This window comes from Phoca vitulina, unplaced genomic scaffold, assembly GCF_004348235.1.
Source record: "Phoca vitulina isolate PV1807 unplaced genomic scaffold, GSC_HSeal_1.0 scaffold2, whole genome shotgun sequence".
Lineage (NCBI taxonomy): Eukaryota > Metazoa > Chordata > Mammalia > Carnivora > Phocidae > Phoca > Phoca vitulina.
The window spans coordinates 37,775,528-37,788,671 of record NW_022589705.1 but is presented as its reverse complement, the minus strand read 5'-3'; the positions used below and the strand labels follow the sequence as shown (position 1 = coordinate 37,788,671).

The following is a 13,144-nucleotide window of genomic DNA, read 5'->3' as shown; positions in this document are numbered from 1 at the left end:
CTCAGATGCCATGCTGATTTTCCCCCCAAACATCAGAAAATGGTGAGTTATAATCTTAAATACAAATATGCTAACTTGCACACATTGTCTACGAATGAAACACTACCATTTTCAAAGTATTAAATTGTCACCTGAAGCTCTGCTGTGTATTTGCACTTTGACAGTTTCCTGGTTGTTCAAGTCGGCTGTTTCAGATACAGAGTCTCTATCTTTATCTAATTCTCCTTCAGAATTTACTTTTTTAATCTTATTGCACATCTTCTCTTTTTGCCAATCTTTTGACATTTCAGAATTGTTCTCATCGTCCTGAATCAACATTGTTGTTTCGTTATTATCTTCAGAAAAGCCTCTAGAGCCATTTTCATTTTCTGCTTTATCACTGTTGCTACAAGATTCACAGGATTGAAAATCTACATCTGATTGGCTCTTGTCTTCTTCCATGGTCTCCTCAGTCGTTATAGTTTGAGGATCTTCCTCAACTTCCATGACCTGTTCTTTTAATTCTTCATGAAGCAGATCCATTAAACATCGAAGGAATTCTTGAGCATCCTAATATATAAGCAACAGAGATATTACCATTTCATTAAAAATATGTGCACATAGAAAATTAAGAAAAAAATACATAAACTGTGCTTATCAACTGATTTCTAAATGTGCAGGCATTATACTGAGGAAACATCAGGCACTGAAGGGATGGGAAGCACTATGTTCTAAAAATTTATGTAAATAAAACAGAAGTAATTTAAAAACTGAAGATGATCTAGAGGTAGGCTTTTAGTACTGCTGCTATTTTTTAAAAATGGAGAAGGCATAAAGAAAACATGGACTTGCCTCATATGATAATTAGAATTCAGAGTTGTCCTAAATTCAAATATTTTATAAGTTTGGCTTAAAATTAAAGTTTCATTCAATCTTGTACTATACCTCAAAGAAAAATCCCTGATCAACTTGGAATGCTTTTTAAAAATACAAATCTGTGGGTAGAGGGGTATGCAAAATGGGTGAGGGGAAGTGGAAGGTAGAGGCTTCCAGTTATGTAATGAATTAGTCACAGGGATAAAGGGTACAGCATAGGGAATATCGTCAATGGTATCATAATAGTGTTGTATGATGATAAATGGCAGCTACACTTGTGATGAGCAGAGCATGACGTGTTATATTGTCGAATCACTATGCTGTACACCTGAAACAAATGCAACACTGTGTGTCAACTATACTTCAATTAAAAAAAAAAAAAGAAAAAAGAAAATACAAATGTGTAGACCCAACTCACATCTACTAAATCAGTGTCTGGTGATCCAGAAATGTGCACCGGAAAAAATTAAAAGGGAACAGGTATTGTTTTGAAAAAGAAAAATATGTGAGGGCCAGGTGTTAACATTAAAGGAAAACATATAAATCTACAATAATTGAAACTGCCATCACTACTACTTCAAAAAAAATACAAGTCAATGAAATGAATTAGAAAGTCCAGAAACAGACCCTATAAAATATTAACATAAGCATAAAAATTAATAAAGAAGAAATTTTAAAAATCAGATAAGAAAATTCTTAAATTTGTAGTTTGGTACAATTAGTAGTAACTGTGAAAAATAAAATTTGGATTGTAACACAAAATAAATGACAGATGCAGAGAATTAAATATTTTGAAAATAAAGCAGGGGCGCCTAGGTGGCTCAGTCGTTAAGCGTCTGCCTTCGGCTCAGGTCCTGATCCCAGGGTCCTGGGATCGAGCCCCACATCAGGCTCCCTGCTCAGCGGGAAGCCTGCTTCTCCCTCTCCCATTCCCCCTGCTTGTGTTCCTGCTCTTGCTGTCTCTCTCTGTCAAATAAATAAATAAAATCTTTAAAAAAAAGAAAGAGGGGCGCCTGGGTGGCTCAGATGGTTAAGCGTCTGCCTTTGGCTCAGGTCATGATCCCAGGGTCCTGGGATCAAGCCCCGCATCAGGCTCCCTGCTCGGCGAGGAGCCTGCTTCTCCCTCTCCCACTCCCCCTGCTTGTGTTCCCTCTCTCGCTGTCGCTCTCTCTGTGTCAAATAAATAAAATCTTTAAAAAAAAAAAAAGAAAGAAAGAAAAGAAAGCATAAAATATAGGTGGAACTTTATCTCTAGATGTGTAACTTTTTGAAGCTTGCAAGAGCACTAGAAAAGAGACATATTTATCAACTCAAAATTTAACAATTTCTAGAAAAATAAAAAATTACAAGAAAGGTGGAAAAATATAAACTAAAAATATGACAACAGGTTATTATTCTTGGTAAATAAACACACAAGAAGTGATGACCTAAAACATTGGACAAATAAATTATAAAGGAAGAAATACAAATGACTACATAAAAGCATAAGGCATAATGGCATTGTGCAAACTTTAATTAAAGATTAATGTTATGAATGAAAAAGAATGAAGACTTACCTGCTGAGAATAGCCCCGAAATGTTGGATTTACTGTTTTAATTCCTTGAAACAGAGTAGTAGGCACAACAGAGCCTGGCCTGAGTAAGAAAAAATTTTAATGAGAAATTTGTGACTTTCACTTTTCATTTTAGAAATTTAGCAATCAAGAATCCAAGCTGTTAAAGTGTTTCAAAAAAAACCACTAAAAATTGCCCAGTATTATGTTTCATAGGCTCACCAGAACAGCTTACTAATGACACTCAAGATATGTTTTATTGCTCTTCACCCTAATGAAATGATCATGCTCTACTACGATTTTTCAAAAATACTTATAATTACTTAAAAACAAAATTTTAATTACTTAAAATTCCTGGGATAATAATTAAGATAAATGTACCCAATACATTATCTAAACAAGACTATTCTGAATTCCATGTTTTTATTTGAGTACAGCTGACATAAGATTTTAAAACCAGCATCGAGTAACCATGAGAACAAAAATGAGAAGTCAACCAAATGTGAGATTTAACCACTTTTAGAATTCCGTACTGACACTTCTGAAGTTTGGTAAGCTTTCAGGAATATTAAGTTTAAAGTACAGAATCAGGACAAAGAAGCTTAAAACACAGCAGTTAAGGGGTAGATCTAGCTACACAGAAAGGAATTTAGAAACATTAGAGCCTGTAGGAGCACCGGATAACACAGTGGGAATAAATGACAATGGAGCATTCTGGCTCTTTAATATTAATATTAGAAATATAAATGACATCTACTTCATATCCCAAAAGAACTCATTAAAATCATCCTCAATTTTTTTACAAAAAAATAAATTCAAAATGGATTAAAGGCCTAAATGTAAGACCTGAATCCATGAAACGCCTAAAAGAAAACATAGGCAATAATCTCTTAGACATTGCCCTTAGCAACATATTTAGGGATATGTCTCCTTCGGCAAGGAAAACCAAAGCAAAAATAAACTATTGGGACTACACTAAAATAAAAAGTTTGCACCCAGCAAGGGAAACCACCAACAAAACAAAAAAGCAACCTAGCAAGTGGGAGAAGATATTTGCAAATGATATATCAAATAAGGGGTTAATATCCAAAATATATAAAGAAGTTATACAATTCAACACCAAAAATAAAACCAAACAATCTGACTAAAAGATGGGTAGAGGACCTGAACAGACATTTTTCCAAAGACATAGAGAGGGCCAACAGACACATGAAAAGATGCTCAACATCACTAATCATCAGGGAAATGCAAATCAAACTCACAAGGAGATATCACCTCACACTGATCAGAATAGCTAGTATCAAAAAAGAAAGAAAGAAAGAAAGGAAGGAAGGAAGGAAGGAAGAGAAAAGAAAAAAGAAAAGAAAGAAAGAAAGAAAAAGAAAGAAAGAAAGAAAGAAAGAAAGAAAGAAAACAAAGAAATTACAAGTGTTGGCAAAGATGTAAAAAAAAGGGAACCTCATGCACTGCAGGCGGGAGTGTAAACTGGTGCAGCCACTCTGAAAAACAGTACAAAGATTCCTCAAAAAATTAAAAATAGAAATACTATATGGTCCAGTAATTCCACTACTGGTATTTACCCAAAGAAAATAAAAACACAAATCCAAAAAGATATATGCACCCCTATGTTTACTACAGCATTATTTATAATAGCCAAGATATGGAAGCAACCTAAGTGTCCATCCATAGATGAATGGATAAAGATGTGGTATATATACAATGGAATATTTATACAGTCACAGAAAGAGTAAGATCTTTTCATCTGCGACAATATGAAAGGTCCTAGAGCGTATTATGCTAAGTGAAATAAGTCAGAGAAAGACAAATACCAAATGATTTCACTTATATGCGAAATCTAAGAAACAAAACGAATAAAACAAGCAAAAAAAAAAGGCTCTTAAAAACACAGAACAAACTGGTGGTTGCCAGAGGGAAGCTGGGTGAGGGGGATAGGTGAAATAGATAAAGAGGATTAAGAGGTACAAACTTCAAAGTTATAAAATATGTAAGTCACAGATCAAAAAGTAAAGCATAGAGAATATGTCAGTAATATTGTAATGACATTTTATGGTGACAGACGGTGATCACACTTACCATGATGAGCATTAAGTAATATACAGAATTCCCTAGTCAATATGGTATATACTTGAAACTAAATTGTATGTTAATTATACTTCAATTAAAAAAAAAGAAAGAAAAGCCGTTCTCTTTTCCTGGGACACTAAAATCAAAGTAGTAACAAATTTTTGTCTCATTTAAGAAATGTTCTTAGTAGGGGGTCATATATGTCGAAGAAAACTGAGGCACTCAGGAATATAAGAATGTTAAAACTGTACTAATGAAATTTTTACATTAGAAATCATTAACGATTTCAAAGTCTTACAAGGTTTTCTATCATTTATTTTTCTTAAAGATTTTTATTTATTTATTCGACAGAGAGGGAGAGAGAGAGCACAAGCACGGGGAGCGGCAGGCAGAGGGAGAGGGAGAAGCAGACTCCCCACTGACCCCAGAATCATGACCTGAGCTGAAGGCAGACACTTAACCAACTGAGCCACCCAGGCACTCCTTACAAGATGTTTTTTTTTTTAAAAGATAGCTTTGGTGACTGTTTTCTTACAGGAAAGGTTGAGCAGTTCTCAGGAACCTTTAAAAAGGACTAATGGTAAGGGGCGCCTAGGTGGCTCAGTTGATTAAGCATCTGATTTTGGCTCAGATAATGATCTTGGGGTCCTGGGATCAAGCCCTACTTCAGACTCCTTACTCAGCAGGGAGTCTGCTTGTCCCTCTGCCCCGACGTCCACTCTCTCACTCTTTCTCACTCTCAAATAAATAAAATCTTAAAAAAAAATGGGGTGCCTGGGTGGCTCAGTCATTAAGTGTCTGCCTTCGGCTCGGGTCATGATCCCAGAGTCCTGGGATCGAGCCCCGCATCGGGCTCCCTGCTCTGTGGGAGGCCTGCTTCTCCCTCTCCCACTCCCCCCTGCTTGTGTTCCCTCTCTTGCTGTCTCTCTCTCTGTCAAATAAATAAATAAAATCTTTAAAAAAAAAAAAAAAAAAAGGACTAGGGCGCCTGGGTGGCTCAGTTGCTTGTGTCTGCCTTCGGCTCAGGTCATGATCCCAGGGTCCTGGGATCCAGCCCCGCATCTCCCTCTCCCTCTGCCTGCTAATTCCCCTGCTTGTGTTCTCTCTCTCTCTCAAATAAATAAATATTTTTAAAAAATAAATAAAAATTTTAAAAAGGACTAATGGTAAAAGCAATTTTCCAAATAGTTCTAAAACAAAATTAGTAAAATATTACACCAATTATTCTTCTAATGCTACATTTTAGAGCAAATAAGCGTAAAGAGAAAAATGAACATTCATGTTAAGTATCTATGGTCTGATTTTAGCATTGTCAGAATGCCTACTCCTGCATTACAACTCAACCGTCAGTAATCGCAGCTTTCGCAGTTCAACACTAGATGTCCAGTCCAGATACTTCAAATGGATGTTCAGTTTGAAATATAACATGCCCTAAAATGAACTTGTCTCAAATCTACTTTTTTCAGCTCTATATATGTGCACCTGCATCCTTTTAATATTTGATACTCATTTAAAAACATAATAAAGAGAATAAATATATTAAGTACATACCTGCTTTTATGCCACAGTTCTGTCATCAGTTTGAGATAACTTTTACAAATGGCTGGTTTCTTATCTGTTCGAGCTAGTCCTCCACAATCAAGAAAAAACTGTGTCAAAGGTGGGCTAATTAAAAAAAAGAAAAATGTTGAAGTGGAATCAAAGCTTAATACTGACTGACTTCCAGGCATTCAATGAACTGGCAGCATATAGAGCCACATATCTAGTATTACTTTGCTTCCTTTTACAGCCTCACATGCACTTCTTCATATTCATGTTCAACCCATTCAAATCAAATTTGATCGCACCATTATCAGCCTCCTCAATGCTGCCAGGTCCAGTCAACACCTCTCACTTCCCTCTTAATAGCATTTATTTACAGGGGACTACCCCTCATTCCTCAACAACCATTCTCTAACAATGAATTTTTCTGCTTTTCTTCTTTACCTCTGGCAACTCTTTTCCCTCTTTATTGTTCTTTCTGCTCCTACCAGATATATAAATATCAAGGTTCCTTAGCATTTAATCCTATAACTTTTCCTGTCTTCCCTATACACTCTTTTCCTGGGGTGACCTTAAATTTTCATGCTCATGCCAAAGACAGTCAAATTTAAGAAAGGCAAATGTCTCATCTAAACTCCAGATTTATGGGGCGCCTGGGTGGCTCAGTTGGTTAAGCGACTGCCTTCGGCTCAGGTCATGATCCTGGAGTCCCTGGATCGAGTCCCGCATCGGGCTCCCTGCTCGGCAGGGAGCCTGCTTCTCCCTCTGACCCTCCCCCATCTCATGTGCTCTCTCTCTCATTCTCTCTGTCTCAAATAAATAAATAAAATCTTAAAAATAAATAAATAAATAAATAAACTCCAGATTTATAGCAAATACCCAAATTTAACATAATCAAAATTTAACTTTCAAGTGAATCTATTCTTCCTCCAAGCTTCTACATCTCAGTAAGTGGTACTACTACCTATCTGGTGGCTCAAGTTAGCAATTTAAAAGGCAATATTGTCTTTTATGAGCCTGATTAGCTGGAGGGAACCTCTGTGAATCTCTTCAAATAGTTACAGGAAACGGACTGGATAAAGGACCAAACCCTGACCTGCAACAAACTGGCTACCCTAAAAAGATATTCCATGCAAGTGGAAATGAAGAGAATGGATACCTATATACTTATATTACACAAAGCAGACTTTAACTCAAAGCTGTAACAAGATATAAAGAAGGGCATTATAAAATGTTAAAAGGATCAATTCATCAAGATAAGAATATTTGTAAATATTTATGCACCCAACAGAGGGGCAGCTAAATATACAAAGCAAGTATTAACGGATCTGAAAGGAGAAATAAAGAGCAATACAGTAACAGGAGGGGACTTCAATACCCATCTTCAATCATGGATAGATCTTCCAGACAGAAAATCAAGAAACACTGGACTTAAACTACATGTTAGACCCGAGGGACTTAACAGATGTCTACAGAGCATTCCACGCTGCCCCTACCTACTTTGTAAAACTATGATTAAGAAAAAAGAAAATCTGGGGTGCCTGGGTGGCTCAGTTGGTTAAGCCGGCCTACTCTTGATTTCGGCTCAGGTCATGATCTCAGGGCCCTGAGATCAAGCCCCGTCTCAGGCTCTGTGCTGGGGCATGGAGCCTGCTTGAGATTCTTTCTTTCTCCCTCTGCCACTCCCCCACCCCACCCCCACCCCTGCTTGCTCCCTCACTCACTGAAAAAAAGAAAATCTGAACACTTTGACTTTTCCACCTATAGAAAAGTATAAAATATTTTCATAGCATCTCTAAAAATGATGACAAATTAGTTCAAGCTCATGTCTAAATGTAAAAACAAATAACTTGCTCAAAGACACACAACTACCTAGGGTCTAAGCCAGAAAGAGCAGTCTCAGGAAACCACAGGCATGAACAGAGTAACCCCACTGGGACAACAATGGATTATGTCCCAACCCGGATTCTTGCCTACTCTACCTGGAGGATTACTTAACAAGAAAGAAAAAATAACTTTTTCAGGACATGTACATAGTTTTAGTTGATCCACATAATTTTCTAAACAGGACCATTTCAGCAAGTGAGAGGGAAGGAGAGGAATGCGTTGAGGATGGTGAGGTAAGTACAGCCAAGGATTTATGGGATCCTGTTGGCTAGGGAAACTGAATAGAATTAATTCTTTCTTGTATTACTATTAATGTGTATTTCTTTCTTTTCTCCTCTGACTACTCATCTTTTTTTTTTTAAGCATACTACAGCAGCATGGTTTCCTCCCATCCAAGTACTAACCAGGCCCAACCTGCTTAGCTTCCAAGATTAGATAAGATCAGGCACGTTCAGGGTGGTATGCCCATATACTAGCAGCATGGTCATCTGCTCAAAGAGTGACTTCATTTTTTTTTTCCTCAAAGAGTGACTTTAAAAAGTTGTACAAACAAAGCTTATTTCACTACTTACCAGTTAGAAAGAGCCTGCAAAGCTGCATTCATATAACAAGTATTTCCAATATTTTTCAAACCTGTAAGACCTATTAAGAAAAATCATAAATTATGTCATCATTCAATAATGCAATGACTTAACTTTATAAATGTTTACTGAATATGTAAATATATATGGTACTTATTATGGTTCCTAAACTATGTTAAGAAAATACAAAACAGGAGTGCCTGGCCGGCTCAATGGGTAGAGTGTGCGACCCTTGATCTTGCGGTTGTGACTTTGAACCCCAAGGAAGTAGAGATTACGCAAAAAATTGAAAATTAAAAAAAAAAAAACACATTATGGGGCACCTGGGTGGCTCAAGTCGTTAAGTGTCTGCCTTTGGCTCAGGTCATGGTCCCAGGGTCCTGGGATCGAGCCCCACATCAGGCTCCCTGCTCAGCAGGAAGCCTGCTTCTCCCTCTCCCATGCCCCCTGCTTGTGTTCCCTCTCTTGCTGTGTCTCTCTCTGTCAAATAAATAAATGAAATCTTAAAAAAAATAAATAATGAAAAAAATATATATTATGGAAATACAAAATAACAACTTGAACAACTCAGACCTCAGGCTTAAACTAGTGTTAATTTTTAGATAATTATTTAAATACACATTTAAAAAATTAAAATTCCCTTGTATCAATTATAAAACACAAAATCTGTGCTATATTATATACAGATAGTTTATACTAAGAATTCTGGGCTTTGGTAAAGTGATGTCAGAGAAACCAAGCATCACTCAAAGCTGCCAGTCTGTTTTCCTTGCAAATGAAATTTTACAAGACCAATTTTTTTTTTTTTTTTGGTCATTCACATCTTTAGAGTCCCTTTCACTTCTGGAGTTTGAAATTTTCACATTACATAGTTTCCTAAAGAAATGGGCAGTGCCATACAAAGGAGTGACAGGAGAATTATTTTACCTCTTGCCTTAAGTTCATCTTCTTCTTCCACTTCTATGTCCAAATCATCAAATACAGCAACCAGAGGAGTTTTTAATGTTGTATTACTGGGTATTTTAAAATCCTTGATAACAGAAAAGACAGCTAACTTGAAAAAATCCTTTATGTTAAAATTTTTAAAAATTTTATCTCATATACACATCTACAGTCTAAAAGTTAAGAGATGTTATTTTAAAACTATTAAGAACAAACTCTGGTATTACCAATCAGAATAAAATTTACATTTATATCCTGAAATCAATAAGGATCTACACTAGGTAAGAGCATGTCACTACATCTATATTAAAATATGTACTTGAATAACAAAGCCACTTGTGACTTTTCTGAATTTAAACACAATTAATTCAGTGAATTCCAATCCAATTCAGTGAGATCACATTACGGCTAAAAAAAATCTAAGTGCAATACCCTACACTGTCTTTTCAGATTTTTCTAACTTTTTACAGGAAAAAAAATACTTAAGTTTTTCTATCATAACACACCAACTTACTGTAAACTTCTACAATCTCTCCTGATACTTGCTACCATACTTATTTTGCATCCTTTTGCGCATATGAAATAGTTCCCTTGTTTTAAACAGTAATAAAATATTCCAGAATTAATTTCCAAGTATTGGCTTAACTCAAAGGTTACAACTGGTGATCTGTTGGTCAAATGCTAGCCCACACTTAAAAAACAAAAAAAAGGGACAAAGCCTAACAAAAGAAAAACTTTGATCTAATATTTTAAAAATTGGGAGAGCTCACATAAAACTCAGATCATGCAAGATCTCTTCTAATAGAAGATCGAACTATAGTGAACCCATTTAGCAACACTCAGTTAAAGGAGGAAACTGAAGAGCAGCATGCACTTAGCATGTGCTCTGCTTCTCCAACTTATTACAGCTTATTCCACCTCTACAATGCATGCACATGTACTTTTATACCCACCCACTTTATACATTACTTTCCTGGTATCTATAGATATTGAACATTTGAGTTGGCCCCATAGTCTCACTTATATTTAAGTATAGAGACTTAAAAAAAATCACTTAAAATTTTACCTCCCAGAAAAAATTTCTATTTAAAAATCTTAATGACCTTTGAATGGTTTCGAATACTACTATTTTTAATTAATGTTCCAATGAATTGGGTTCAAACAGCATATAACTTTTATAGTAGGGGCGCCTGGGTGGCTCAGTCGGTTAAGCGTCTGCCTTCGGCTTGGGTCATGATCCCAGGGTTCTGGGATCAAGCCCTGCATCGGGCTTCCTGCTCAGCGGGAAGCCTGCTTCTCCCTCTGCCTCTGTCTGCCACTCCCCCTGCTTGTGCTCTCTTGCTCTCTGTCAAATAAATAAATAAAATCTTTAAAAAAAAACTTTATACTAAAATTTGTACAAATAACATTTTTTATTCTGAGTAATTTCTTCAACAATGGGATCAGGAAGTTGCATGAAATTAAATTCATGCCTTTTATGTGTTATAAATATAACTCACTAGAGAATTATTTACAAGCCATCAGAAAAGTATCAGTATATTTATTCAACCAGATTCAACATTCATTAAGAGTATGAAATCTCAGGGTGCCTGGGTGGCACAGGAGGTTGAGCTACAGACTTTTGGTTTCGGCTCAGGTCATGAGATCGAGCCACACGTCGGGCTCCATACTCAGCACGAATCTGCTTGGGTTTCTCTCTCCCTCCGCCTCTGGCTCTCCCACTTGTGTTCTCTCTCTCTCTCTCTTTGAGATAAATAAATAAATCTTTAAAAAAAAAAAAGTATGCAAAAATGGCAACAGACAGCTGTTTTAACTTACTTTTCTTTAGTCAGGGATGATTATTTTGTCAATGTGTTTTTATTTATATTTCTCTTTTGTGAACCATCTGCACTTATTTTTTCAACCACCTTTGAGTATTACCCTTATAAATTGTTATTAGTTCCTTATGTGATTAAACTTTTTGTTACCACATTTTTGTTAATAATGCAAGAGTGTTCACGAAAATTTACTTTCAAACTATAAAGGCATTCAAGAAAGACAAAACACATTTCTGAATGATAAATAAATATCAGTGGGAGAAACAGTAATGGTAATGTGGTGATTTACCCACTAGAGCCATTCAACCGTGGAACTAGAAATGCAACAAGTTGTACCTTGTCTAAAACCTATTCATTTTAGTTACAGAATGTGTATGGCAAGCGAATTTATTAGCATAAATGTCTACTATCAAAATGTGATACAAAGATATAAAAGAAAAATAGAAGAGTTGGTACCAAGGAGGAAAGTACAGAAATACAATGTGATTTTTCATGAGGAAAAAGCTCACTAATGTGTTAATTAAACCATACAGAGCAAATGAGCAGAGTAAGTTAGAAGCCACTATTCTAATTTTTTCATTTCCTTTTTCCTATTTTTACATGACTGGAAAATTCTCAAAATTAAGTGATCAATCTTTGCAAGCCCACACATATTTTGGAACCAAAGGTCAATGCTAAGCTTTGAGATATCCTATCTGGTTTTTGATAAATTAGTAAAATGTTCTTAGTAATATAAATGGGGGTAGAGAGGGGAGAGAAATGAACAGGGAGCTGAATTAGTATTTGTAATTCCCTATCAAAGAAGGCCTGCCGCCTCTCCTAGAACCAGATTGCTAGAAAAAGATACACTTTTTAAACTAGTTTTTTTTTTTTTTTTTTTAAATTTTAAAAAACACAACAGGTGCTTTTCTATCTTCAGACAGGTGGGCTTCAATCTTACCATAACCTATCATTCTACAAAAGAATAAAGGCCAGCCTCAGTGTTTCAATCGAGAAAAAAAGGCACATTACAAAAATTTTTTAAGTACATATTAGGTGGAGTGCTTTTAAATTACAACTACATGACAAATTCTGAAATCACTACGTGAAAATGTGTATTTTAATTAAATAAAGTTAGATTATTACCTGGACACTGTTTTCTTGTGTTTGCTGAAGTGGTCTTACATGAGGCAAAGAAGGCTGAGTTCCTAATTTCCTATCCAAAAATACTTCTTTGCTGCAAGCATAACACCATACTCGAAGAGTGGTAAGGTTCACAGTTAGATAATGCTTTGTCTCCTATATAATTTCACAGGAGGGGAGAAGAGGAACCAAAATTAGATATAGGTGAAAACATTTCAAAAGATCATATAAGGGGGCACCTAACTGGCTCATTTGGAAGAGCACTGGACTCTTGCTCATGACTTCAACCCCCACGCTGGGTGTAGAGATTACTAAAAAAAATAAACTTAAAAAAATCATATAAGTGGGGTGCCTGGGTGGCTCAGTCAGTTAAGCATCCAACTCTTGATTTTGGCTCAGGTCATGATCTCAGGGTCGTGAGATTGAGCCCCACATCCAGCTCTGCATTCGGTGGAGTCTGCTTCTCTCCCTCTCCCTCTGCCCCTCCCCTCATTTGCTCCTGATCTCTCTCTCTCAAATAAATCTTTTTAAAAAATCATGTAAGAGGGGCGCCTGGGTGGCTCAGTTGTTAAGCGTCTGCCTTCGGCTCAGGTCATGATCCCAGGGTCCTGAGATCGAGCCCCACATCAGGCTCCTTGCTCGGCGGGGAGCCTGCTTCTCCCTCTTCCTCTGCCTGCTGCTTCCCCTGCTTGTGCTCTCTCTCTGTCAAATAAATAAATAAAATCTTTAAAGAAAAAAAAATCATATAAGATAAACTGCT

General features: G+C 36.3%; 1 protein-coding gene across 4 annotated transcripts in view; it reads right to left on the bottom strand.

The window, feature by feature from the left end:
* The window catches only part of USP33 (ubiquitin specific peptidase 33), a 58,243-nt gene that overhangs the window by 25,491 nt on the left and 19,608 nt on the right, over window positions 1-13,144 (bottom strand). For all 4 annotated transcript variants that reach the window (XM_032425545.1, XM_032425551.1, XM_032425569.1 and 1 more), the window contains 6 exons: window positions 12,388-12,540; window positions 9,431-9,533; window positions 8,495-8,564; window positions 6,045-6,158; window positions 2,412-2,490; window positions 132-549 (listed from right to left, as the gene is read on the bottom strand). In XM_032425545.1, coding sequence (XP_032281436.1) covers window positions 132-549; window positions 2,412-2,490; window positions 6,045-6,158; window positions 8,495-8,564; window positions 9,431-9,533; window positions 12,388-12,540 — 937 coding nt within the window. The remainder of the gene's footprint in view (window positions 1-131; window positions 550-2,411; window positions 2,491-6,044; window positions 6,159-8,494; window positions 8,565-9,430; window positions 9,534-12,387; window positions 12,541-13,144) is intronic.